General features: G+C 38.3%; 1 protein-coding gene and 1 long non-coding RNA gene across 3 annotated transcripts; both read right to left on the bottom strand.

The window, feature by feature from the left end:
* Positions 1 to 1,693: 1,693 nt before the first annotated feature.
* On the bottom strand, positions 1,694 to 22,470 carry LOC141364180 (hyaluronidase-5-like). Of its 2 annotated transcripts, XM_073868273.1 has the most exons (4): positions 21,503 to 22,470; positions 21,340 to 21,429; positions 20,806 to 21,200; positions 1,694 to 1,903 (listed from the first exon to the last, which is right to left on the bottom strand). In XM_073868273.1, exons 1-3 carry the CDS (start codon positions 22,430 to 22,432, stop codon positions 20,841 to 20,843), a joined length of 1,380 nt encoding a protein of 459 aa, XP_073724374.1. In that variant the 5' UTR covers positions 22,433 to 22,470; the 3' UTR covers positions 1,694 to 1,903; positions 20,806 to 20,840. The 2 variants fall into 2 exon arrangements, with proteins under 2 accessions (XP_073724374.1, XP_073724373.1); XM_073868272.1 differs by lacking the exon at positions 1,694 to 1,903 and having other exon boundaries at positions 20,713 to 21,200.
* LOC141364179 (uncharacterized) lies at positions 15,809 to 17,946 on the bottom strand. The gene is made up of 3 exons (XR_012369831.1): positions 17,275 to 17,946; positions 16,329 to 16,543; positions 15,809 to 16,039 (listed from the first exon to the last, which is right to left on the bottom strand). It is a non-coding gene; the product is annotated as an uncharacterized lncRNA (long non-coding RNA).
* Positions 22,471 to 24,240: the final 1,770 nt, after the last annotated feature.

Raw genomic sequence — 24,240 nt, 5'->3', positions numbered from 1 at the left:
ACCTGACCAGGTGTTGAGGTGTCCTTAAGCAAGACACCTAACCCCAGCTGCTCCCGACAAACTGGATGGCACCTTGCATGGCTGACACCGCCGTCGGTGCATGAATGTGTGAGTGAATGGGTGAATGTGAGACAACCTGTAAAGCGCTTTGGATGGTCTGTTAAAAGCGCTATATAAATGCAGTCTGTTTATACCAGTGGAGATATAGGAACCAAACTAAATCCACTAAAGTCACTCAGAGCAAAAAGAAAAGACATTATTGCCAGTCTGGAAACAAAATCTAAAACAAGAATCCAGAACAAACTGATATGTGACCAAATGCAATCTTTTAAGAAGATACTGGGAAGATGTTCCATAAATCTGAAAGATCTGTCAAAAGCAGAAAAGGCCATCATTGTGTTTTGCCAAAGACAAAGATATTCAGATGAGGTGGAACAGCTATAGAAAGCATCTTCAACTGAAAAAGCTTTAAAAAGACAGAGCAACATCTACAAGCTTGATCCAGTGCTTGATGAAGGAGTCCTGCGAGTAGGGGGTAGATTGGGTAAGTCAGAAATGCGACCAATGATTCTGCCAAAAGATCATTACATCTGCACTTTTCTGCTTCATCACATACATGAAAATCTTAGGCATGCCGGCAGAAATCACATCCACTCGACGCTCCAACAAAAGTATTGGATTGTTAATTCCAACTCTGCAATGCATCTCTGCAACATCTTGCCCTAAAAAGATGTGTTATCTGTAGACGCACAAGAGGCAAGATAGGAGAGCAGAAGATGGCAGATCTATTCTTTATAAATTTAAATCAGTGTTAGCCTACAGACGATGGTTATTGTGTGAACTTGCTTGTCTTATTATCAAAATGCACATAGAGCATCTGTCTTGTGTTCTTGTTCTTCTTTTAAGCCATTATTACCCCTTCCAAATGTCTGCCCAATTTTCACATTTGCTCGTCTCCTTTAAAACCACCCAAATTTTGGATTTAGATGAGCACAATATGTATAGAATGTGTAATTGATAACTTTTTAACAGTGTATCCCTCCAAGAAAAGTCATTGTGTAGGTGCTACACAATAATACATTAACAAGTCATGAATTTCTGTTATGAGTAGTTAATGATGAGTTAATGATGGTGTGCCCCATGACCTAATCATGCATTAACAAATCATGAATTTATGTTAGTTTATGAGTAGCTTTGCATCTCAGTTTGCTGCAGCTATAAGTTACCCAGTGGTGGAGGCAGAAAGTGTTTTTGATGGGTGGGCATCTAAGAATCGGCGGGCCAGAAAAAAATGCATAATTTTTTAACTTGCGTTAATTGGGAGAATAAAATGACACTGTTCTTCTGTCAGTTGAAAGATGAAATTACGTTATTCAATCTAACCGTTATTACAATCAAACGGAAGGCTGAATCCTCCGGAGGTCGGATATGCAGGGTGAATACGTCATTAAGCCTGGTTTATTTCAGTTAAATAAGCATTAAATTTGCAAGTTATAAGCATAACGATTTACGATTAACTATTTAAGCATTAAGCATTTATTTAGCTAAACACCCGTGGCTTACCTAAGCAATAGTTCTAAAAACATAGAGGACACAGAAGCAAAAAATTCAACACTGCTTTATTGAAAATCAACTTAAACAGTCCAGTCAGGCAACTCATTCACAAGAAAATGGGATTCATGAGAGGAGAAATAGTTGCTGCAACTTGCACAGCTGTGAGGGCTCCTTATTAACTGGCATAACTATAGTTGCCAGCCTCACACAGTAACATTAAAGTTCTTGTCAACCTTTATTTAGAGCCAGCCATGCATGTAGGCCTACTTCATTCTGTGTTTCATCTTGTCTAGACATGGACCAGGAGCTTGAGTCTTTTCTAATGTCAAGGAATGTCTGTGAGGACAACCTGCAGAGAATGAAAATGGATGAGGTTGTAGCATGTTGATAATTTTACAGATCTTAACATTCTGGACATTGCTGATTATGTAGTTTTAAAACTATCTAGCTTAGGAGCTTTTGTTAATCATGTTAAATCATATGACTGTGTCACAGGTCGGGGCAGACCCCTTCCTAGTTCCCACCTCGAGGAGGTCCCAAAGCCACCCCAATGACCAGACACACAAGTGAAGAATTATAATTAAAACAATCTTTATTAAATTATTTAAAATAATGTGGAAATGGGGAAGGGCAGTTTAAAATAGGTTCTTCGCGCCTCCAGGCGGGGCTTCCACGAGGGGTGGGTGGTCTTGAACCCGTGGCGCGCTCCCCTTCTCCTGGAGGCAGATCAGAGAAAATGATTAGTGTACTGTGTACTGGTTACTAACCTCGGCCTTCTTTTTCCTTCCGCAGGCCCGCTTTGCGAGTGCAGGCACGTGTACAAGTCTGGACTCCCTTCTCCTCTGAATTCGTGCTGTACGCAAGGGTAAGTGTCACACAAGACTAGGCTTTCTCCTCTCCTAGGTTCGTGCTGCAAGCAAAGGTAGGTGGTACACAACTCGGCTTTTCTCCTCTTCTAGGCTCGTGCTGTAAACAAAGGTACAGGAAGTAGTACACAAGTCTGGACTTTTCTCCTCTTCGAGGTTCATGCTGCAAGCAAAGGTGAATACAGGTAATTATTACACAAGGCCGAACTTTCTCCTCTTCTAGGTTCGTGCGGTAGCAGGTGAGTAGTACAGGTAAGTAGTACACAAGTCTGGACTTTTCTCCTCTTTGAGGCTCGTGCTGCAAGCAAAGGTGAATAGTACATGTAATTATTATACAAGGCTGAACTTTCTCCTCTTCTAGGTTCGTGCTGTAATCAAAGATGAGTGGTACAGGTAAGTGTTACACAAGTCAAGACTTCCGCTTTTGTTCTACTCAGGGACAGTGGACTTAACAACAAGGAGGTTTGCACTATGTGCTTCAACTTATGGCCTCCCAGGTCGGGGGACAAGATGCCAAGATCAACAGTGTAGAGCCGAACGCTTCCCTGGTTCTTCCTCCACCCACGGCGTCGGATGTATCGAACAGGGGCGAACCTTCGGAGAGGCTCCACACCAGGGTACTTGTTTCCCACGGCCGTCAACCCCACAGCCCCTTAGCACGAGTCTTCGTCGTCAATTACTCACTCCAACCGTCCAAGTGCTTCACCACTGCCCATCCGCTAGTCATGGGAAGAAGACTCGCTCACACACACTCCAGGGGGTCCCACTCTAGAGGTCTCTCCAATCCACACTCCACGGTTCTCAACCGCTAGGCTATCCAAACGACTCCTCTGGTCTCGAAATGGCTTCTCTCTCTACGGACACAGCACGACACTGCAAACTATCAAGTGTACACACACAATGAAAACAAGGACTCACCAAAAGCCAAGCTCGACCCGGGCCCGTCTTGTGGTCGGTTGAGTGGTCTTTCTTGGTGGAGGGGATGCGATGGATAGAAAAGGAACACGGGGCCCCCCGGTGGCGATTCCGATGCGGTCCCGGCTCGCCCACGCCTCTCTCGATCCAATGGGGCCGCAACACTTCGTGACCCTCACAACACAAAATCAGGTAATGCTTCAATATCCACCATATACATCCAGGCGGAAATACTACTCACGTATAGGCTTTTACTCCCGGGATGGTCCTTCGACTCACCCACTCCTCTTCCTCTCTCCGGTGGGGCCGAAATGCTACATGGTTGCTTACAATACAGGATCAGGTAATACTTTAACATCCACCATACACAACACTGGCTGAAATACTACTCACATATAAGCCTTGACTTCCAGGATGGTCCCTCGGCTCGCCCACGCTGCTCTCTCGATCCAGTTGGGCCGAAATGCTACGTGGTGGCTTACAATACATCCACAATACACAACACAATCACGTATAAGCCTCTACTTTCAGGATGGTTCCTCGGCTCACCCACTCTCTTCCTCTTCGGTGGGGCCGTAGTAATACACAGCACAAGATCAGGCGATACTTTGTACTAGCAACTTGCAAATTATCAAGTTCGTTTACTCACACTTGTTGAAGTTTCCCAGTTATCCGTTTTCAAAACAGCACTATCTTCGCTTCGTTGGCTAAACCACTCACTTTAACAATCTTCCTTCACTCAGTTCTTCACTTTCCAATCCCTCCGTGGCAACCACAGCAACTAACACAGCACAACACCACAGCAACTAACACAGCACAACACCACAGCAACTAACACAGCACAACACCACAGCAACTAACACAGCACAACACCACCGACAGAACACAGCACAATCAAACAGCAAAAATAAGCACACCGTCTGTGTTTTTAAAGTCCCTTTTATATTCCTCCCCTTCTTCTCTTCAGCCAATCGCTAACTGCTGTGTTAACTCTACACACCTGTGTCCCATTTAGCTTGATTTGTGGTTGGAAAACTACAGGAAGTTCCGGGGTTTCTGGTAAGTCGTCCGGGCGGAAACTGTCTCCGGGCGGAACCAATCTTCTTGAATTTAGGTTCCGCCTATGGCAGGGGTGGCGAACGTTGGTCCTGGAGAGCCGCAGCCCTGCAGTTCTTAGCTCCAACCCTGATTAAACCTCACCTGTCTGAAGGTTTCTAGTAACTATTTAGACCTTGATTACCTGTTCAGGTGTGTTTGATTAGAGCTGGAGCTAAACTCTGCAGGACTGCGGCTCTCCAGGACCGACGTTCGCCACCCCTGGCCTATGGCAAAAGCTCACACCGTGACAACTGTATCTTCATTACAGGTTAAACTAGACCATGCACCTAAATCTTCTATGGGGCGGGTGGGGGTGTAATGGTTGTTAACTTTTTGTTTGTTTTATGAAAATGATGTTTTCGTCTTGCAAGATGATTTAAGTGGACAAGATATTTCCTATGATGAAACACTTCCAATCATGGGGGTAAGTTCTGAGGTGTTTTGGTAGGTAAATGAACACTATGTTTGGTCTCAATGTTGTGTAGCACAGCCCATCAGGCTTTTGGGGGAGTTATCCCTCTTATGTTATTGTTCAGGTGCTATCAGAGGTACTACCCTATCAGCGCACACTTGTTCTGTTGAACTATTTGTAACTCAGTGGTGTAATTCTGACTTTGATTCATAGAAGAGTAAGCTGTTTAGGTATGTGTGCATTCCCAAGCCATGAAAATGTTCCCCATGCAGGAGAAAATATATTTTAGTGACTGAGGGTGAAGCACTGGCCCGATCGGGCAAGTGACAATACGATTTACTGGCCCGAGTTTCTCTCACACTGGCCCCGGGCAACCGGGCAGTCCCTTATGTAGAGCCTTGTGCAACTACAGCTGGTATCCTACACTGAAAATAATGATTCATTCAATTTACTCAATTTTTTTAAGGTAAGTGGTCGCAATCAATTTATTTAAGCTAAATTTAAACAAAAAAAAATAAAATACTAGAAATACGAAACAAAAGAAAAACTTTTGTTTAAACGTACCTTAAATAAATTGATTGCAACTACTTAAGCTGGGCATACACGGTGCGAATTCTGACGGCCGGAACATCGTGAGCTCTCGCACACAACACGAGTGAGTTTATGCGAAATTCGTACGTGTCATGGGCTTGCCAGAGCTTTTGTAATAGACTCAGGTCTGAGTGTATCTGGCAAGACCATGACAGTACTATGTTCTGTGTGGGAGCATGTGGAGGCATATAGTTGTGTGGCTTCCACATGTTCCCAGTGTTTTGTGTCTGTCATGGTCTTGCCTGACCTTGGTTATGATCCAGGTTGGATGTTGGAGGGCAAGACCATGGGAGCATTGTGTATACGTGGGAACACGTGTGTTTCACATCATGTCTGTGTAACACGTGTTCCCAGTGTTTTGTGGCTGTCATAGTCTTGCCTGACCCTGGTTATTATCCAGGCGGTATGTTAGAGGGCAAGACTATGGCAGCATTGTGTTTATGTGGGAATACGTGTGTTTTCACATCATGTATGTGTAACACGTGTTCCCAGTGTCTTGTCACTTTTACCCTACTCCCTTATGTACTCGTGTCTTAAGTGATTAATTATGTTCACCTGTTCCCCATTGATGTGCTGTCTATATAATGCCCTTGTGTTCTCTGTGTGGTGTGCGTGCGTTGTTGTATGTCAGAGTTTCATGTTCTCCGTGTGCTCTGTTGCAAGTTCCTGTTTGTTCCAGTTTATGTTACGTTTCTTACCAGTGTTTAGTTTATATTCTGTTTTACCCCCTCGTGGGTATTTATGTTCTGTTGTAATAAAATTATAGTTTATTTTTGTAGTTCGTGTCTGCGTTTGGGTTCTTCTTTAGTTTATTTATCCGGTGTGTAAACCGGTTGTGACATAACGCACGCACCAAACTGAACCCAGCAGACGAGCTATGAAGTGTGCTTCAGACCCAGAGTGGTGGTCCTCCATTTCGCAACAGACACTCTCTGGCGGTGGTCCATTCCCACCGCAGAGGAGTCTTCCCTTCAGGGATTATGCCCGGGCGGTGGAGAAAAGCAAGGGGTGTTATCCGGAGGTTCTCGCCAGCGCTTATTTAGTAGCGGGTATGAACGAGCCTCCACCTTTTCGGGAGAGAGAGGGATTACTCCATCTACCCTATTGGGACCTGGTGGACTGTCTCGACAACCGACAGTCCAGCCCGAGGAGCATTATGACCGGGGCGATCAGGCTGGAGAGGTCGACTCCCGTCTCCCCGGCGCCGGAGACCATTTCGGCGCCCGATTCCCATCTTGCACTCCCTGCCTCTAGACGGAGGAAAAAGAGGACGAAGAAGGCTTCGGAACCGGCACAGCTAGAGACTCACCCGCCGGCGCGGACGGAGACTCGTCACCCACCGGTGCAGCCGGTGACTCGTCACCCGCCGGTGCAGCCGGAGACACGTCACCCGGCGGTGCAGCCGGAGACTCGTCACCCGCCGGTGCAGCCGGAGACACGTCACCCGCCGGTGCAGCCGGAGACACGTCACCCGCCGGTGCAGCCGGAGACACGTCACACGCCCGTGCAGCCGGAGACACGTCACCCGCCGGTGCAGCCGGAGACACGTCACCCGCCGGTGCAGCCGGAGACACGTCACCCGCCGGTGCAGCCGGAGACACGTCACCCGCCGGCGCAGCCAAGACCACGTTATGCCACAGCATGGCAACAACAGAACTTTGGGACTCGTTTTGGTCACAATGGACATGTTACACCTTCTGTTGTTGTTCCACCCCCCCTCCCTTGTTTATTATTTTTGTTAAGTCATCCTAATCCATTGATTACTTATGTTTGTCTTCCATTGATGTTTATTGTAGTATTGTCATGGGTGTCTTCTGTTGTGCAGTCTCTCGTTCCTCGTGTTTAATGTCTTTGTTTCATTTTGTTTGTGACGTCTGGTATCCGTCTTTGTAGTTGGGGGTACTGTCATGGGCTTGCCAGAGCTTTTGTAATAGACTCAGGTCTGAGTGTATCTGGCAAGACCATGACAGTACTATGTTCTGTGTGGGAGCATGTGGAGGCATATAGTTGTGTGGCTTCCACATGTTCCCAGTGTTTTGTGTCTGTCATGGTCTTGCCTGACCTTGGTTATGATCCAGGTTGGATGTTGGAGGGCAAGACCATGGAAGCATTGTGTATACGTGGGAACACGTGTGTTTCACATCATGTCTGTGTAACACGTGTTCCCAGTGTTTTGTGGCTGTCATAGTCTTGCCTGACCCTGGTTATTATCCAGGCGGTATGTTAGAGGGCAAGACTATGGCAGCATTGTGTTTATGTTGGAATACGTGTGTTTTCACATCATGTATGTGTAACACGTGTTCCCAGTGTCTTGTCACTTTTACCCTACTCCCTTATGTACTCGTGTCTTAAGTGATTAATTATGTTCACCTGTTCCCCATTGATGTGCTGTCTATATAATGCCCTTGTGTTCTCTGTGTGGTGTGCGTGCGTTGTTGTATGTCAGAGTTTCATGTTCTCCGTGTGCTCTGTTGCAAGTTCCTGTTTGTTCCAGTTTATGTTACGTTTCTTACCAGTGTTTAGTTTATATTCTGTTTTACCCCCTCGTGGGTATTTATGTTCTGTTGTAATAAAATTATAGTTTATTTTTGTAGTTCGTGTCTGCGTTTGGGTTCTTCTTTAGTTTATTTATCCGGTGTGTAAACCGGTCGTGACAGTACGCAGTCACACATGACAAGATTTTACTGTACGACTTGACGAATTCTGACGTAAGCATTTTCGCACCTGTGAGTGGCAGAATGTACAAAAAATAAAACAAGAAGGATACTGCAAAGATATTGGCTTAAGTGCAGAAAACATCCTGGAATTTCTGTTTTTTTTTTTGTATTTCTGTTTATGCATTGCGAAATTGCAATATAGGTCTAGTTCTGTGGCAACACATCCTCACTCCCAACTCGTAACATATTGACGCTTGGTCAGGAGCCCTTTGCGTCAATACTATACGCACAGGGTACCCCTTTAGCGTTATTTTTTGACGTCCTGGGTTTCCCAATGACTTCTATAGGAACGCCTGCGGCGTTGACATTTGACGTGTTAAGCACGGGTAAAATGAGAACAAAAATAGGAATAAAATAAGCATAAAAATAAAGAATTTGCTACAATAAATTAGTTATGGCAGGGATTGTCATACTGTTTTTAATGTGCTGCGATTATGTTTGGTTATTCAATGATTAATCATTGCAAACGCAATGCAATGCAATTAACATTTTACACATTTTTACATTATATTTATTTAATTGTTTGTTTGTTTATTTATTTATTGGTTGGTTGGTTGGTTGGTTGGTTTATTGATAGATTTTTATTTTATTTTTTTTATTAATAAATCCAACAATTACTACCGCTGACGTCACTGTAAGGCGCGATCCATTGCGATTTTACACTTGGTAAGTAGAACAGACATCAATATAGACGGGAACAATCCTTAAATTTGCGTAGTAATAATCGTTCAATCACGGTAAAATTTTGTGTTTAGAACCTTTAGAAGTGTCTCACGGCATTTCGTGATTTGGTCACGAAATTTAATCTATTTATTCGTGGCAGGAACACGTTTATTTCGTTATTTTCGTAATTCCAGCACGTTTTTTAAACTAATGTATTTCAATTGGATGGATCTTTCGTGCATATAGCACGATTTTTTCTGCCAGTCGGGCTGCAGTAGGGAAGCTAAACATTTATTCACAAGATCTTATCAAGACTGCAATATATAAGAATAAATAGGAATCGGCAACAATTAACGATCTATGCCAGCGCAAGTCAATATTTATCTGGTCATTTTCAACTGGTTTTTAATGTTAAAAGTCCCTCGCAGTCAACAGCTGTTTCCGGTGAGTTCTCAACTGCAGGATCAATAGCATTCAGCAGTGAGTTTAACAACGCTCAAATGTGGGTAAAATAACATTCAGAGAGGAGTTTTATTAAAACAGCGTTCAACTGCATGTAAGACAACCTTTTAGAGGTGAGTTTAACAACGCTCCACGGCGCGTGAGATTAAGTATTTTAAGCGTTTTCTGATCATGTATTGCTTATTAGACGTGATGCATGCTGGGTGTTAAATAATTTTTATCAAATGATCGTTGATGTTAATAAATATAGATCTAAATATACATTTTACTTGTGTTCGATTAATTAATAAGTTGTTTAATTATTAATTTGTTTATTTAAAGTCCTGTAATAACTGTGACGTCATCGAATGAGACGAAGGTCCATGGCTGTTTCAACTCGGAAGTTGAGATGAAGGTAATTCTTACATTTACAGAGCAAAAATTTTTAATCGTAACAATAAGTTGTGTTTGGAACATTATAATGTATACGGTAGCAATCTTGGGATGGTAAATAATAGAAGTCATTAAAAATGACTTCGTTGCACCACATATGCAGTAGGCTAATAGCAAAATAGCTATAATTCATTCTGTCGCAAATAAGGTAACTAATCATGCAAGATTCAGGGAAATGCAAGATTTCAGTAGTGATATGTTACCTATATTACACTAGCTCGCAACTATTAAGCCAATTTTAGTCAACATAATCAGACGAAGAACAGTGTTGCCAGATTGGTTTGTTTTCCAGCCCAGTAATTATTTAAAATCCACACAAAATTATACAATAAACGGTCAGATATGATCTATAATAAAACAATACAACTTAATTCATAACAGCACCAATTGGGAATCATGTTTTAATATGAAATTATGAATAATTTAATTGCTCTTTCAGAGATTACATAGGAGCCTACAATTTACATTGCAACTGTAAAATTATTTTCCATTTCTGTCCTCTCCCTAATAATTTTAAAATTCCACCTGCCCAAACCCTTTTTATTGCACATAGTAGCCTACAACCCAAAACCAACCAAATGAGTGCAAAACTTCCCGTTTTACCAGACTGATGAAGAATACTGGTGAAAATGTAATATGTATTAATCTAAAAAGTTTTTTTCTCTCTCATCAGGTCCTTTTAGTATGTTTACCTTTGTATTTGTTTTGTCTGGTCATCTTTGTCTATCTGTTTGTATTTGTGCATATTTAGTCATGACAAGGCCCATATCTGGTAAGCAGGAAAACTTTCCATGTCTGCTTTGCAAGCTTGTCCACCAAAAAAAGTCAGGTCACTGGATAGCCAGTGGGGGAAATCTGTCCTTAAAAGCAGAAATGCTGGGCGTATAATTAATTCTGCCTGTATTGCAGTAAGTGAAAGTGTTCATATTTCAAATGAAGTGCGCATGTTTTTCACATAATATAAGACTAGCACTAGGGATGCACCGATACCACTTTTTAGGAATATGAGTACGAGTATTTGCATTTTAGTACTTGCTGATACCGATACCGAGTACTTAATAATAATAATAAAAAAAACATGATTTAAATTTACAGGTAACAGCTTTAGTCATATACTTTAACAAAAAAACAAGGGACTAGTTTTACAGTTTGTTGTAAACTCTGCCTCTTTGGACAACACAAGAGGCATTAACCCCTTACACGCTGCTCAAACATAGACATTTCTCAGACCGGGGTATCGATCCATGGTATGGGGGGACTTTTAACGAGTACTTTAGAAAATGTGGTATTGAAGCCGATACCAGTATTGGTATCGGTGCATCCCTAACCAATATGGTCTGGCTTTTACAAACATAGGCTTATTTCATACATGGAAGAATCCATATTTAGCTAAATTGTGTTGAAGAGTATCAATAAGTTGTGTTCGCTGTCAAGTATTAAGAAAGTTATAATGTCAATGGGAGAATGAGTCTGGAATTAACCATTGATTGTATCCACCTTATTTTTGATGTAAATGTTTGTGCCGCCATCTTTATGGTATCGTATTGCAAGGGACACGAGTGTGCTGTTTTGACTGTCTTTTTAATGTTTATTATGAAATTCAGGAAGACCGGTATAATTTTTACAGTTAGGGGTTGCCATAATAGCTGATACAAACACAGTAAATCTCTACAAAACATAATATGTTGTGTATGTATGTGGCACACGTGCACTCATGATCTTTATCCACACATCCATCCAGTAAAACCATTCATAGTGCTAGTGAACAATAAACACAATAATTGTTCAAAAACAACTTCGAAAATAAGGTTACAGTTCAAAAGTCATATGTTTTATAAAAGAATCTTTTATGGTTACAGCTCATTTACTTTTTCATTTCAGGTGCGGAAACTTGAGGCTGTCGGATACAAGTCAATTGTATTTACTGGGAAACGGGATAAAAAGGACCTGCCGGAGAGCCTCGCCGTGGAGCTGCCAGAGAGCATCGTCATGGAACGGCCGGAGAATCTCAACAAGGAGTCTGAGGCTGTATTTGCATTAAATCTTGTTCCTCTGTCCTCTAGACTCTCTCCAACCTCTCTTGCTCCTATTACTTTTACAACTATTTTCCTCCACTTTCTTTCCCACCTCCTCTGACATGCTCACTATCACGTCTTTGCCTTTTCAAACTATACCATGGCTTCAAACTATACCATAAAGGGTTCCCCAAATCTAACCCTGGAGGGCCGGGGCACTGCAGAGTTTGGCTCCAGCCCTGATCAAACACACCTGATCAAGGTCTTCATGATCACTAGAAAATCACAGGTGGGTAAAATTTATTGGGGCTGGACCTGGGCTCTGTAGTGCTCCGGCCCTCCGGGGTGGGATTTTGGGAACCCTGGAATAAAGGGTAACTTTTTTCCTATTACATCTTACTCCACAATTTGCTCCTAGTCAAATCTATCTTCATGTATATTGAATTCATTTACCTAACCAGGTAATTGTTAGCCAGTTCACAGTGTTTTAGAGGCCATTGTCCAAGGGCTGTGGTCAATATAAATTCCTGACTTAAGCTAAGAGGTCTTTGGGAATACCAACCCAATACATTTTGGTTGATTGACAAAAACAAGCACAAATTCATTTGACACTACTGGAAAGAACTGTATATCACTTGACATAAATAGGGACTCATGTGATTGTTACAAAGCATGGCATTCATGTCTTATTAAAATGTACTTTTTCTCTTCATCATTTCAGGTTGTCGATAAAATAACTGGGGAGTTGATAAATAAGGTAAAATATTATTTATTAAGCTGAGTGCTGCTTGTCTCAGTGACTGATTCTGACCTTTCAAAGATAATGTCCAGTAATTGCTTAAAGAGTTAAAATAATCTGTGTGTGTGTGTGTGTGTGTGTGTGTGTGTGTGTGTGTGTGTGTGTGTGTGTGTGTGTGTGTGTGTGTGTGTGTGTGTGTGTGTGTAGGGGAAAGCTGAATTGGAAGTTCACTGGTGACCGTGCTCTGTGTGGTAAGTTATGTTTTATTATCTTGTTACGTTTATTCCATTGCAATGCAGATTAGTGTGGAATGTGGAATGCTTGAAAGACTATTCCAGAATTTTGTAGATAAACGAGAGATTGATCTACCTTATATCTATTTAGAATATTCTTTTAACATCTTGGAATTTGTGATTGAAGTGGATACAGTCAGGGTTCTCACGGTTCATGGAATTTCTGGAATATTATGGAATTTTATAGGTCTTTTACAGACATTGAAAGTCAGTCATGGAATATCAGAGATTTTTGTTTGTTGCTTTAAATTTCAGTTTCCATTCATGAAAATGTACTTCGCTTGTTAACTTGTGACGTAAGGAATAACATTTTTCAGGTCCAAGCCTCAGCTGACTACAATTTATTCTGATCATACATTTTGTTATTTATTAACCTAGCAGGACATCCACCCAATGCATTACAATAGTAGGAGTGATTAATAGGATCAAAATGCAGACACTATCCCGAACTGCCAGATCTGGAACACATGAAAACATGCAGTAATTGTTTAACTTACTCCACTTATATAAAATAGCTTAGTTACCTTAACAAATAGGATAATATCCTTAACTCACTAATGACAACTTAATAATTCAGTTATCAACCACATTTTTGGAGTCATCACTACATTTGGAGGTGCATCCCAGCAAGACCCACATATGTTTTGTTTTGGTGCTGGTTTGCTGGTGACCACCAGCATAGACCAGCATGGAAATGATGCTTGTCTATGCTGTTTTTTTTTTCAGCAGTGATGGCTTTCAATATAAAAGAACTGTATGGATATTTTAATTAAAAGTAACTACTACTTTAACAACAGACACCAGAAAATGTGGAGAAAAATCTGCCAGTTAAGTACAAGTACCTCACATTTGTACTATGTGTTCTTATGACATTATCTGCACTTTGATATTACAGTGGCAAAACCTGGGATGACACATGGGAGACCGCCAGCGAATTCCAACACAAGTCCCACATCCCAACCAGCTTTCAGCATGACAGCCTACACCTTTTTATTATCAAGCACCTTTCAATTGTTTTTGATTGTCTTTGCTTGCTGTTCTTTATTAAAGTTTTTGCACAGTACCCAGTCTCTTTTAGTGTTTTTTGTTTTTATGTTTTGAATTTTGTATTTTAAAAACTCTGTATTTGTCATGAACTACACAGCAGACAAGAGGTGTCCCATGCAAGATCATAAGGTAGAGAGTTAGTGCTGTTTGTCATAATGAAATTCCCAAAGGCTTTATATTTAAAGAGTTTTGGAGTGCAGTTTTAGTACAGGTAAGTCTACTTGAACTATGATATGCCAGCCAGGAATAAGTACCACAAAAACTATTTTAAAAAGCTATTTAAATCCCCCTTAAATTTTGTAGTCCTGATTGAAATGTCTTATTAGATAAGAGTAACTTTAACATTTATAATTGTTATAAAAAATTTGTTATTTACTTACATTTATTCAGAGTAAAATAATAAAATTTAGTCATATTCAAACATATTTTATATTTGGCTATACAAAAAGCATCTTTTTTATATCAGCCTGCATGCTACAATAACTTAATTTTATTTTCTAAACAAACGTGAAACATTTTGAAATATTGTATTATTTATTTCATATACAGTATATAGATCTGCAACAATTATATCATATTATTTACCTTCAGGTTTATATCAATGAAACCAATTATTTGCTTAGATTACTGAGAAAACTTTTTGTTGTGTGTGTTTGTGCGTGTATAATAAATATACACATTCATAATCGTACCTACAGTGATTTACAGCCGTGCTGATCATTACATCCAGGAAGGACGTGCACGTGATTACCATATATAGACATGTGTGACGTTTCATTGGCGTTAGCAGTACACGCTGTGATTGGACTAACTATAATTCAAAATTAATAAGTGATCCGTTTTGCAAACTTTGTTTTGCTGTGGTTATGACGTTAGTTATACTGTCAGTTGTTGTTAGGTATTGCTATGTTAAAAGAGATTACCCGTTTATCGAGATCCCAACCCTAACCCTATAGTGTACTACACCCTTCTATGAACTACAATTAACAGCGCCATGTTTCCCCGTCCCATCGATAGAATGACAATGGCTTATGGGCAATGTAGTTTAAACACGTTTAGTAATGAAACTAAATAAATACAATCTTTAATGAACAAAATGGCATGTAAATGTGTTCATCATACAAACCCCTATGGCATATTTAAGAGTTAGAATGAAATTTGGTATTTTATTGTGATTACTTTTTAAAATGCTTTTTTAACAGCTTTCCGTGCATGTCAGGAATCTCTGTTCAACATTATTTAGTAAACATATCAAAAAAAGTTGTCCTAACAACTTTTCTCTTTAATAAACTAATCAGACTTTGCTTTACAGCCATTTGAAATTTGCATTATTTTTACATTTCCATGGGCTGTTACTGGGCCCCTGGGAGAGGGAGGACAGTAAAACCTACACAGATCTACCCTCTTCATCATGGATAACAATCTGTGCTGAGTAACATTTTTATCTGAACAATATTTTTATTTCCCACATTTTCCAAATTCATATCTTGATTGTGTTAACTTTTGCTGATAATGTCATTAACATAGGAATTGTTGTAACATCATGTGACAAAGATACATTTAATAAATAACACAGAAAGCAAATTTAATTCTAATTTTGAAAATAATGAGTCCATATCATAATGATTTTCAGGATGAAATTTTTATACAGCACACTACAGTTCAACCCAAACACACAACCCAAAAATATATACCTTGATAAAAGCTGTGAACAGTTGAAAACTCTTTTATAAATATTTATTTATAATATTTTATATATTTATAATTAGTATCCACATAAATTCAACACCAAACAATGAGACAAAAAGGTACAATTGAAATAGTAACATTTTACTGTAGTTTAACTATTCTGAAAATGATATATGTTGTATATACAACAATATGTACATACACAAAACTTACCACAATAGGAAAGAGCCTTATCCACCACAACAGTTGTTGGAGGCAATGGCTGGAAGAATCCAGCAGTCATGGCATCTCTGCTATATCTCTGCTTATATTTTCCTTTATGTTCATATATTTACAGCATTTAATTGTACTTCATGGAATGGCTTTGAGTGTAAAAGGTCCAGCATTCTATCAAATTTAAGAAAAGAAACGTATTTACCTTATAACCCACTGTCATATTCTGTAATTTAAACACATTGAAGTACACACCAACAGTCTCTGGAGCAAAGGCCACCTCACAATGAGTGTCAGGAGCATTGGGAGGATCAGTGTTCCGAATGTGATCAGCTTTAGAGGATAAAAACATCACAAAGCAACATTTATCTGTAATATACAATAAAGTATACATACATACAAAATTCCAACTTGTCCCAAGGCTAGCGGCACAGTCTAGTTACCAGTCTGAAATGGTGCAAGCTCTTTGTTTAAATGTCTTGTTTTTACTGTGTTTTGAAGCTTTGATTGTGTTTACAGTGTGCAATATAACATTCAGTGTGTTTATGTTTCACATGTAAATAACATATAATATATGAATATATATATAAAAATATATATTTAAAATATAAACAATGCTTACCTTTCTTTTGTTGATTCCTGCTTGACCTTGGCCTTGCATAGACAATATTTCCATCAATGTCTCTTTTTCTCCAATGCACCCTCGGCTCAGGTGTCTTTATTGGTGCTGCTGCCTTTCTTGCAGTTCACCAAGAAAGTCATCAAGACTTTGGAGCTCATCCTTTAGTTCTTGACCATCAACCAACTTATCCAAGATCAAGAGATGTTCTTGGAGTTCTGAATGGATGGACATGGTGATGAGCAGAAACACAAACATATAGAAACACTCAAGACAGAGAGCACTACAGAAAGACTGACAAGTACAGTTTAACAAGACAGACACAGACGTAAAATGTAAGTGTGTGCGTGTGTGTGCACATACATTTTACATCAGTATTCTTTTCATCTGTGTGGGAAAATTGAAAATTAAGCTCAAATCTATGTGACATTGATTTTAAACAGTTAAACTTGTATAATGTATACTGATCGTGTTGGCTAAAATTGGCTTTAATTATTTCATATTAAAACATGATGAGCCACAATAGGTGCTGTTATGAATTAAGTTGTATTGTTTAATTATAGATCATATCTGACCGTTTATTGTATAATTTTGTGTGGATTTTAAATAATTACTGGGCTGGAAAACAAACCAATCTGGCAACACTGTTCTTCGTCTGATCATGTTGGCTAAAATTGGCTTAATAGTTGCGAGCTAGTGTAATATAGGTAACATATCACTACTGAAATCTTGCATTTCCCTGAATCTTGCATGATTAGTTACCTTATTTGCGACAGAATAAATTATAGCTATTTTGCTATTAGCCTACTGCATATGTGGTGCAACGAAGTTATTTTTAATGACTTCTATTATTTACCATCCTAAGATTGCTACCGTATACATTATAATGTTCCAAACACAACTTATTGTTACGATTAAATTTTTTTTGCTCTGTAAATGTAAGAATTACCTTCATCTCAACTTCCGAGTTGAAACAGCCATGGACCTTCGTCTCATTCGATGACGTTACAGTTATTACAGGACTTTAAATAAACAAATTAATAATTAAACAACTTATTAATTAATCGAACACAAGTAAAATGTATATTTAGATCTATATTTATTAACATCAACGATCATTTGATAAAAATTATTTAACACCCAGCATGCATCACGTCTAATAAGCAATACATGATCAGAAAACGCTTAAAATACTTAATCTCACGCGCCGTGGAGCGTTGTTAAACTCACCTCTAAAAGGTTGTCTTACATGCAGTTGAACGCTGTTTTAATAAAACTCCTCTCTGAATGTTATTTTACCCACATTTGAGCGTTGTTAAACTCACTGCTGAATGCTATTGATCCTGCAGTTGAGAACTCACCGGAAACAGCTGTTGACTGCGAGGGACTTTTAACATTAAAAACCAGTTGAAAATGACCAGATAAATATTGACTTGCGCTGGCATAGATCGTTAATTGTTGCCGATTCCTATTTATTCTTATATATTGCAGTCTTGATAAGATCTTGTGAATAAATGTTTAGCTTCCCTACTGCAGCCCGACTGGCAGAAAAAATCGTGCTATATGCACGAAAGATCCATCCAATTGAAATACATTAGTTTAAAAAACGTGCTGGAATTATGAAAATAACGAAATAAACGTGTTCCTGCCACGAATAAATAGATTAAATTTCGTGACCAAATCACGAAATGCCGTGAGACACTTCTAAAGGTTCTAAACACAAAATTTTACCGTGATTGAACGATTATTACTACGCAAATTTAAGGATTGTTCCCATATTGATGTCTGTTCTACTTACCAAGTGTAAAATCGCAATGGATCGCGCCTTACAGTGACGTCAGCGGTAGTAATTGTTGGATTTATTAATAAAAAAAATAAAATAAAAATCTATCAATAAACCAACCAACCAACCAACCAACCAACCAACCAATAAATAAATAAACAAACAAACAATTAAATAAATATAATGTAAAAATGTGTAAAATGTTAATTGCATTGCATTGCGTTTGCAATGATTAATCATTGAATAACCAAACATAATCGCAGCACATTAAAAACAGTATGACAATCCCTGCCATAACTAATTTATTGTAGCAAATTCTTTATTTTTATGCTTATTTTATTCCTATTTTTGTTCTCATTTTACCCGTGCTTAACACGTCAAATGTCAACGCCGCAGGCGTTCCTATAGAAGTCATTGGGAAACCCAGGACGTCAAAAAATAACGCTAAAGGGGTACCCTGTGCGTATAGTATTGACGCAAAGGGCTCCTGACCAAGCGTCAATATGTTACGAGTTGGGAGTGAGGATGTGTTGTCTGTGGCGGTGAAGGAATTTCTCTGGCAGTGATTTTTCGTGGATAACTAGCGCATATGCGGTTTTACCGTCTTAATATATCATAATTGTAGTGCCAAGTAAATATCTTTATTGCTAGTATTAATGTTACATATATTGTTGCTTTTTTATAAATATGACCGTTTAAAAAACAAATTCAGTGGGCCTATTTATTTATTTGTAAATGCAGAATGAGGAGCAATGAGGTAAAACGCAAAGTAAGCTAACGTAACACATCTTTCCCTTTATGATTAAATGATTAAGACAATACATCTACAGCCAAATATTAATTTGTAAAACAAAACAATCTAACATTATGGTTTGGGTCAGGGTTGTATACTCTATTAATATCACTTTACAGTTATAGTGTCACTGCAAACTTGTAGATTTTCACATTTTTTATTGTAGATTTTATTTACATTTTATGGTGTTTTATTTACCTATCATAAACTGTAAAATGTAAAAGCGGCTCTACTTAAAAACTTACTTCAATTGGTAACACCTAATATTTAAACATTTTTAACTTTAATTATTTAACTTAAACTGAGAAATTTAAGTTCTTTAAACATTACATCTTTAGGCATTATCAATAATTTGATCCAACTTTTAACTTTTTACAGTGTATATTATTCAAATTTATATACATTTAAGTATATACCATTGCTGTCTTAATAATCCCATAAAAATTCTTGGTATACTGTGCAAGCACTTGTTTCACTAATATACATCTTATACTGTATATTAATATAATATACATTTTATAAAAAACCCTATACTCTTTATATTACATGTTATATTAATTCCTATCTACTGTCTATATACTACTAACATGTATTTATTGTACATTTTCTTCTCTGGAACAATGCAACAATAATTTTTTTCAAAAGTGCTATAAAAATACATTTGAATTAAAGTAATTCTAACACATTCTTTTGTTGTAAAGTGAATGATCTCCACCTCTCTGCTGGCCTCTTGTTACTTTTAACTAGGTTAAGAGACCTCTCCAGCTCTCTCAAATAATTTAGGAGCTGAGACCTAGTCTTAACACTTATGAGGCATTATAAATCAAACTTATTCTTAAGTCTAGAAATAAGAGTAAAGTGACGTCATTCTTAGAATTTTGACACACTTAAAGGAACAGTATGTAAGAAATTGATATCAATTAATCATAAAATGGCCTTGATGTGTCACTAGACATTAAAAAATCATTTTCATTTCAAATACTTATATCACTGACAACAGTGGTCTGGCCAGAGTATTGTCATTTAAAAGGTGGAGTTGCAGCCCTCAACTGATGTTTATGTTGTCATTTTGTGTATTGGCCACCAGTTGTGTGATTGCAGTACCAGTTTTAGCCACAAGTTTTGTGATTGCAATACCAGTTTTGGCCACAATCCTACATACTGTTCCTTTAAGACTAAAATTTTACTCTGAGCGGCTTTATACATACGGGTCCAGGGCCCGTATTCATAAAGAATCTTAATGCAAAAAGTAGCTCCTAGTGACGCAATTCTCAGAAAATTCTTAGAAATGTGGGCGTTTACTCTTAAAATTAAAGAAAAAATCCTAGTAAAGAAAAAAGTAATTCAGAAAGCATCTTAACCCCGTCGTACTTAAAAGAGGTCTTAAGGTCAAAATTGTTTGCACAGGCAAGGACTTTTAAGAGGCTTAAGAGTTTTTTTGCAATCGGGAAAGTGGACAAAACATGAAGAGGGAGACAAAAAATGTTGCACACAATGCATGACAGTAAGTTAATAACATGCAACACATTTGATCGTGCAGGAATCATGTTTGTGACCGATCTTATTAGAGACATAGTCATATAAGAAGTGCCAGAAATAAAAGTAATCACTACATTAACTACAGTAACAGATTCGGTAACTAACTAGAAAAAATGCAACTATGCAGCAAACGTCTGTAAGCAAAGTAATCACACAAACTTACAGAACCTTGTATCGCTGTTTATTTCCTATCTAACATGTTAAGTATGACATTAACAGCACTTATATATATATATATATTATACATTAATTCTATATTGTATATTTTCTAAATTTTTATGTATTATATACATAGGAGTTCACCTAGTATGGCACGATGGTGAATAAATCATAAGAGAAAGTCTTTTATTCAAAAATACCATTACCTTTTTATTTATGTTTATTTGTTTAATGAGACACATCAAAATGTGTTTGTCTCATATGAGGTTACACGAACAACCACTGGAGTTGTTGGAAGGGCGTCCGGCATTTTGGCTGCACATTTCTGACCCGCGTAACACTGACAGGTGAAGTCGTCCAAAAACTGCCTGATGTCATCAAGGGAAGGCGTCCCCACGGCCAAATATTGACCACGACTCTTCAGGATGTTGAAATGTTTCGGATTCAGATGCAGATAGGTGTTTGATTGAGGATTCTTGCGCACACAGCGGCCTTTGTTTTGACACAGCGTGCTACTGCAAAGTTTAGCGGCTGCTGTCACATTGGTTATATAAGGGTTAAGAGTGGAGGACAGATAGGCAGACAGAGCTTCACATGATTCCTATAAATGAAGAGAGATTCTGTGATTAATTTCAATTTTTGACATGCACTTTCTCAGTCAATATAAAAATATAAGGTTATGTTCACAGAATGTACTTTATGTTATGATTTTATATAGGGTCACATATATTGGACATTACCTTGTTGTTATAATCTGCGGTGGCCCCCCATAGCACAGCCCCTGATGCCCCCAGAGCTGCACTCTCCCCAATAGTATTGACCAGATCCGTCTAAAAAATACAAAGAAAGGATTTTTTATGAAGATTCATGAATTGTTTATTAACTGTTTTCATAATGCCTCACCTCACTCAGGTATATCTCTGACTGATCCCGAAACAGAGGACGCAAGTATACATAAATCGGAGAGGTGTAGGGATGATTTGGCAAAGCAGACACCCGGACGGCCTCCTGTACTCGTCCACGAACAAAGTAAGCTGCGTTTTGGTTGTTCTGAAGGGCTAGCGGCAGGTACGCAGAAGGAAACAATGCCGTGCTTGAGTTCCATAGCCAAAGGAGCTCATCATTCAAGATCTGCTCTTGTTCTGAACATTCGCCGGTATAACCAGGCTGCTCCCATCCATAATTGTAAGAGTCAGGGAATAAATAATAGCCCCAGAGGTAGTTTGGCCTCATTTCGATCCCAAGCTTTAATGTGCCTTCCATATAAGCCCTAGCGGCCGCTTGAAACTGCTTTTTGGCCAAAGCTACAGTCTCTTCGGAGGACAGAGATGGGTTTTTCTCCTGTGCATATTGAATGGAGAGCTCCCTGTAGATTTGTTTAGAACTCCAATTTCTATCCCATAGCGGTCGCCACGCCTCCCAGTCGATCACGGCCAAACCTTGGTAGAACCACGGGATGTAATATTTGACATCGTCAAGTTCTTTTAACAGGCTGGCTGTCAGGTTGGCCTTTTGGGGAATGCCGCCATTAAACTCCTCTTTGGTCTCCAGGTTTACGTAAGGGTACAGACCAATACGTTGGGCGTAGAAGAGGTTCAGAAATTGGTCGGGGACGCTGGCTGGTGTGGTGACGGCATTGAACACTGAAGTGTCCAAATTGATTTCAAGCTTCTCGCATACTGGGGTAGGGGCGTTCCAGATAACAGAGAAGGGTGTGTCTTTGAAGATCGGAGGCATGGTTGGTGGTAGAGCTAATGTTATGTTAAGAAAGCCCCAAAGGGAGAGCAGGATAGCTAGATGGAGAGGTGATCCCAGATGAATGGAAAACAACATTGTTGCAGCTTCTGCAAATTTGTTAAACTTCAGGATTATCTGTGAAATATGGATCTGCATTGTCAATGTCATAGTAATAAATGAAAAATATACACATCAGAAATAATTGTAAAACACTTAAGATTTTAATTGTGTAATTCAGCGTTTGTTGAAAAACATAATTATGGATCATTTAAAACCTAGACTCAAAAGGCTACAAAAGGTCATTTTTGGTTCCCTAAAGAATCGTTCAGTCAAAGATTTCAAAAAGAACCATTTCTTTCATACCTTTTAATCTAAAGTTTTTTATTGTTTTGTGTAGCACCTTGAAAAATTTTAAGTATCTAAATTCTTAAATTATGATACATTTACCTAAGAAGCAAAATTACATTAAAGCAACACTATGTAGTTTTTCTATCTTTAAATAATGTCTCTACTTTTAACTGGACAAATTGTACTTTTGCTGCAACCTGAGCAGCCTCCTAGCTGCTACAAGCACACACTGAAAGTGGTGGTGGAGGGTAGAGCACACAGCCCCGCCCCTCCCCCTGCCTGCAGAAGAGTGTCTGATACCAGGCACTGTTGCGCTTTTCAACCACATGGGGGAGCTGTAAGTCACTTTTACATGGAAATAGTGTTGCTTTAAGACATTACAATGCAAAAAATTACATTCTTACTTGGTATTCTTGTCTTTTTTTCAGTAAAACTATCTAAAAATTCTTAAATTAAGATGCATTTTCTTGAAAAAGGTTTTGATTTAGGAAAACTACATTTTTTCCTATAATATATAGGTTATCAAGATTTTTTAAGATTTATACATTTATTTTGATGGATATTAGAATTATAAAAAATCTACAAATTCATATGTACTCCTAAGGGGTCAGTGACATTCACCAAAATGATGGTCACTACTAAGTGTCTATCATCAAATGGTTTTGAAATATGAAAACTATATTCTTTAGCTTCCCAACAATATATAGTTTATTTCAGGTTTATAATAATAAATATGTAACAACACCTTGGGCCCACCTGTTGGTCTGTGACATTTCAGGAATTTTTTCTTACTACGTCATTCTTTTTGCAAAATGGTTATGAAAACTACATGCTTTCCAACAATATATAGTTTGTCAAGATTAGTGTGGGTTTAGACTAAGAAATTTTTGTTTTAAATATGTAAGGCCAAACGTCCCACCTGTGGGACGGTGACAGTTAAAGGTAAAAACAAGCAAAAATATTTGCGAATGGGGTAAGAAAAAAATCTTAAACTTTTTTCTTAAACACTTAATTAAAAAATAATTCAAGAACAAATTTCTCCCCATTAGCAGATTTTATTTTTGCATTTTTTAAGCACAAATTTACTTCAATTTTATGTTTTTTGTCTAACAACTAGACTTATTTTCTCATTTTGCTCATCAAGAAAATACATCTTGATTTAAGAATTTTTATATAAGAAGACAAACAAGCACAAATATCTGCCAATGGGGTAAGAAATATTTACTTGGTACACTGAAAAAAACTCTGGACATAGGTTGTACATGATTAAATTAGGTTTTCTTTAAATTAAATTAACATTAATACTTAATTTTAAGAAAACTTGATTTAATGGTGTTAAATTGGTGTACATAATTAAATTACGTAGAGCCAACAATTTCTTTTAAAGAAAAATAATTTTAAGAAAACTTAATTCAATCATGTGCAACCAGAGATTTTTCAGTGTCATTCTGATTCTCAAGTAAATTATTTAATTTATACATTTTTAGATAATTGCATTGGAAAAATACTGAATCTAAACACTAAGAATTTTTTTAAGCAACATTGAAATTACATTT

The sequence above is a fragment of the Misgurnus anguillicaudatus genome, chromosome 6 (assembly GCF_027580225.2).
Source record: "Misgurnus anguillicaudatus chromosome 6, ASM2758022v2, whole genome shotgun sequence".
Classification (NCBI taxonomy): Eukaryota; Metazoa; Chordata; class Actinopteri; order Cypriniformes; family Cobitidae; genus Misgurnus; species Misgurnus anguillicaudatus.
Note: the sequence above shows the minus strand (reverse complement) of the source record. Positions and strands in the feature narration are given on the sequence as shown.

Bases quoted from the DNA above. Each gene is read 5' to 3' on its own strand.
- LOC141364180 (XM_073868273.1), bottom strand. From the start codon at position 22,432: ATGTTGTTTTCCATTCATCTGGGATCACCTCTCCATCTAGCTATCCTG. The intron at 21,430-21,502 runs GTGAGGCATTAT...TGTATTTTTTAG, and splicing joins CAGAGATATACCTGAGTGAG to ACGGATCTGGTCAATACTAT. The intron at 21,201-21,339 runs GTAATGTCCAAT...CTTCATTTATAG, and splicing joins CCGCAGATTATAACAACAAG to GAATCATGTGAAGCTCTGTC.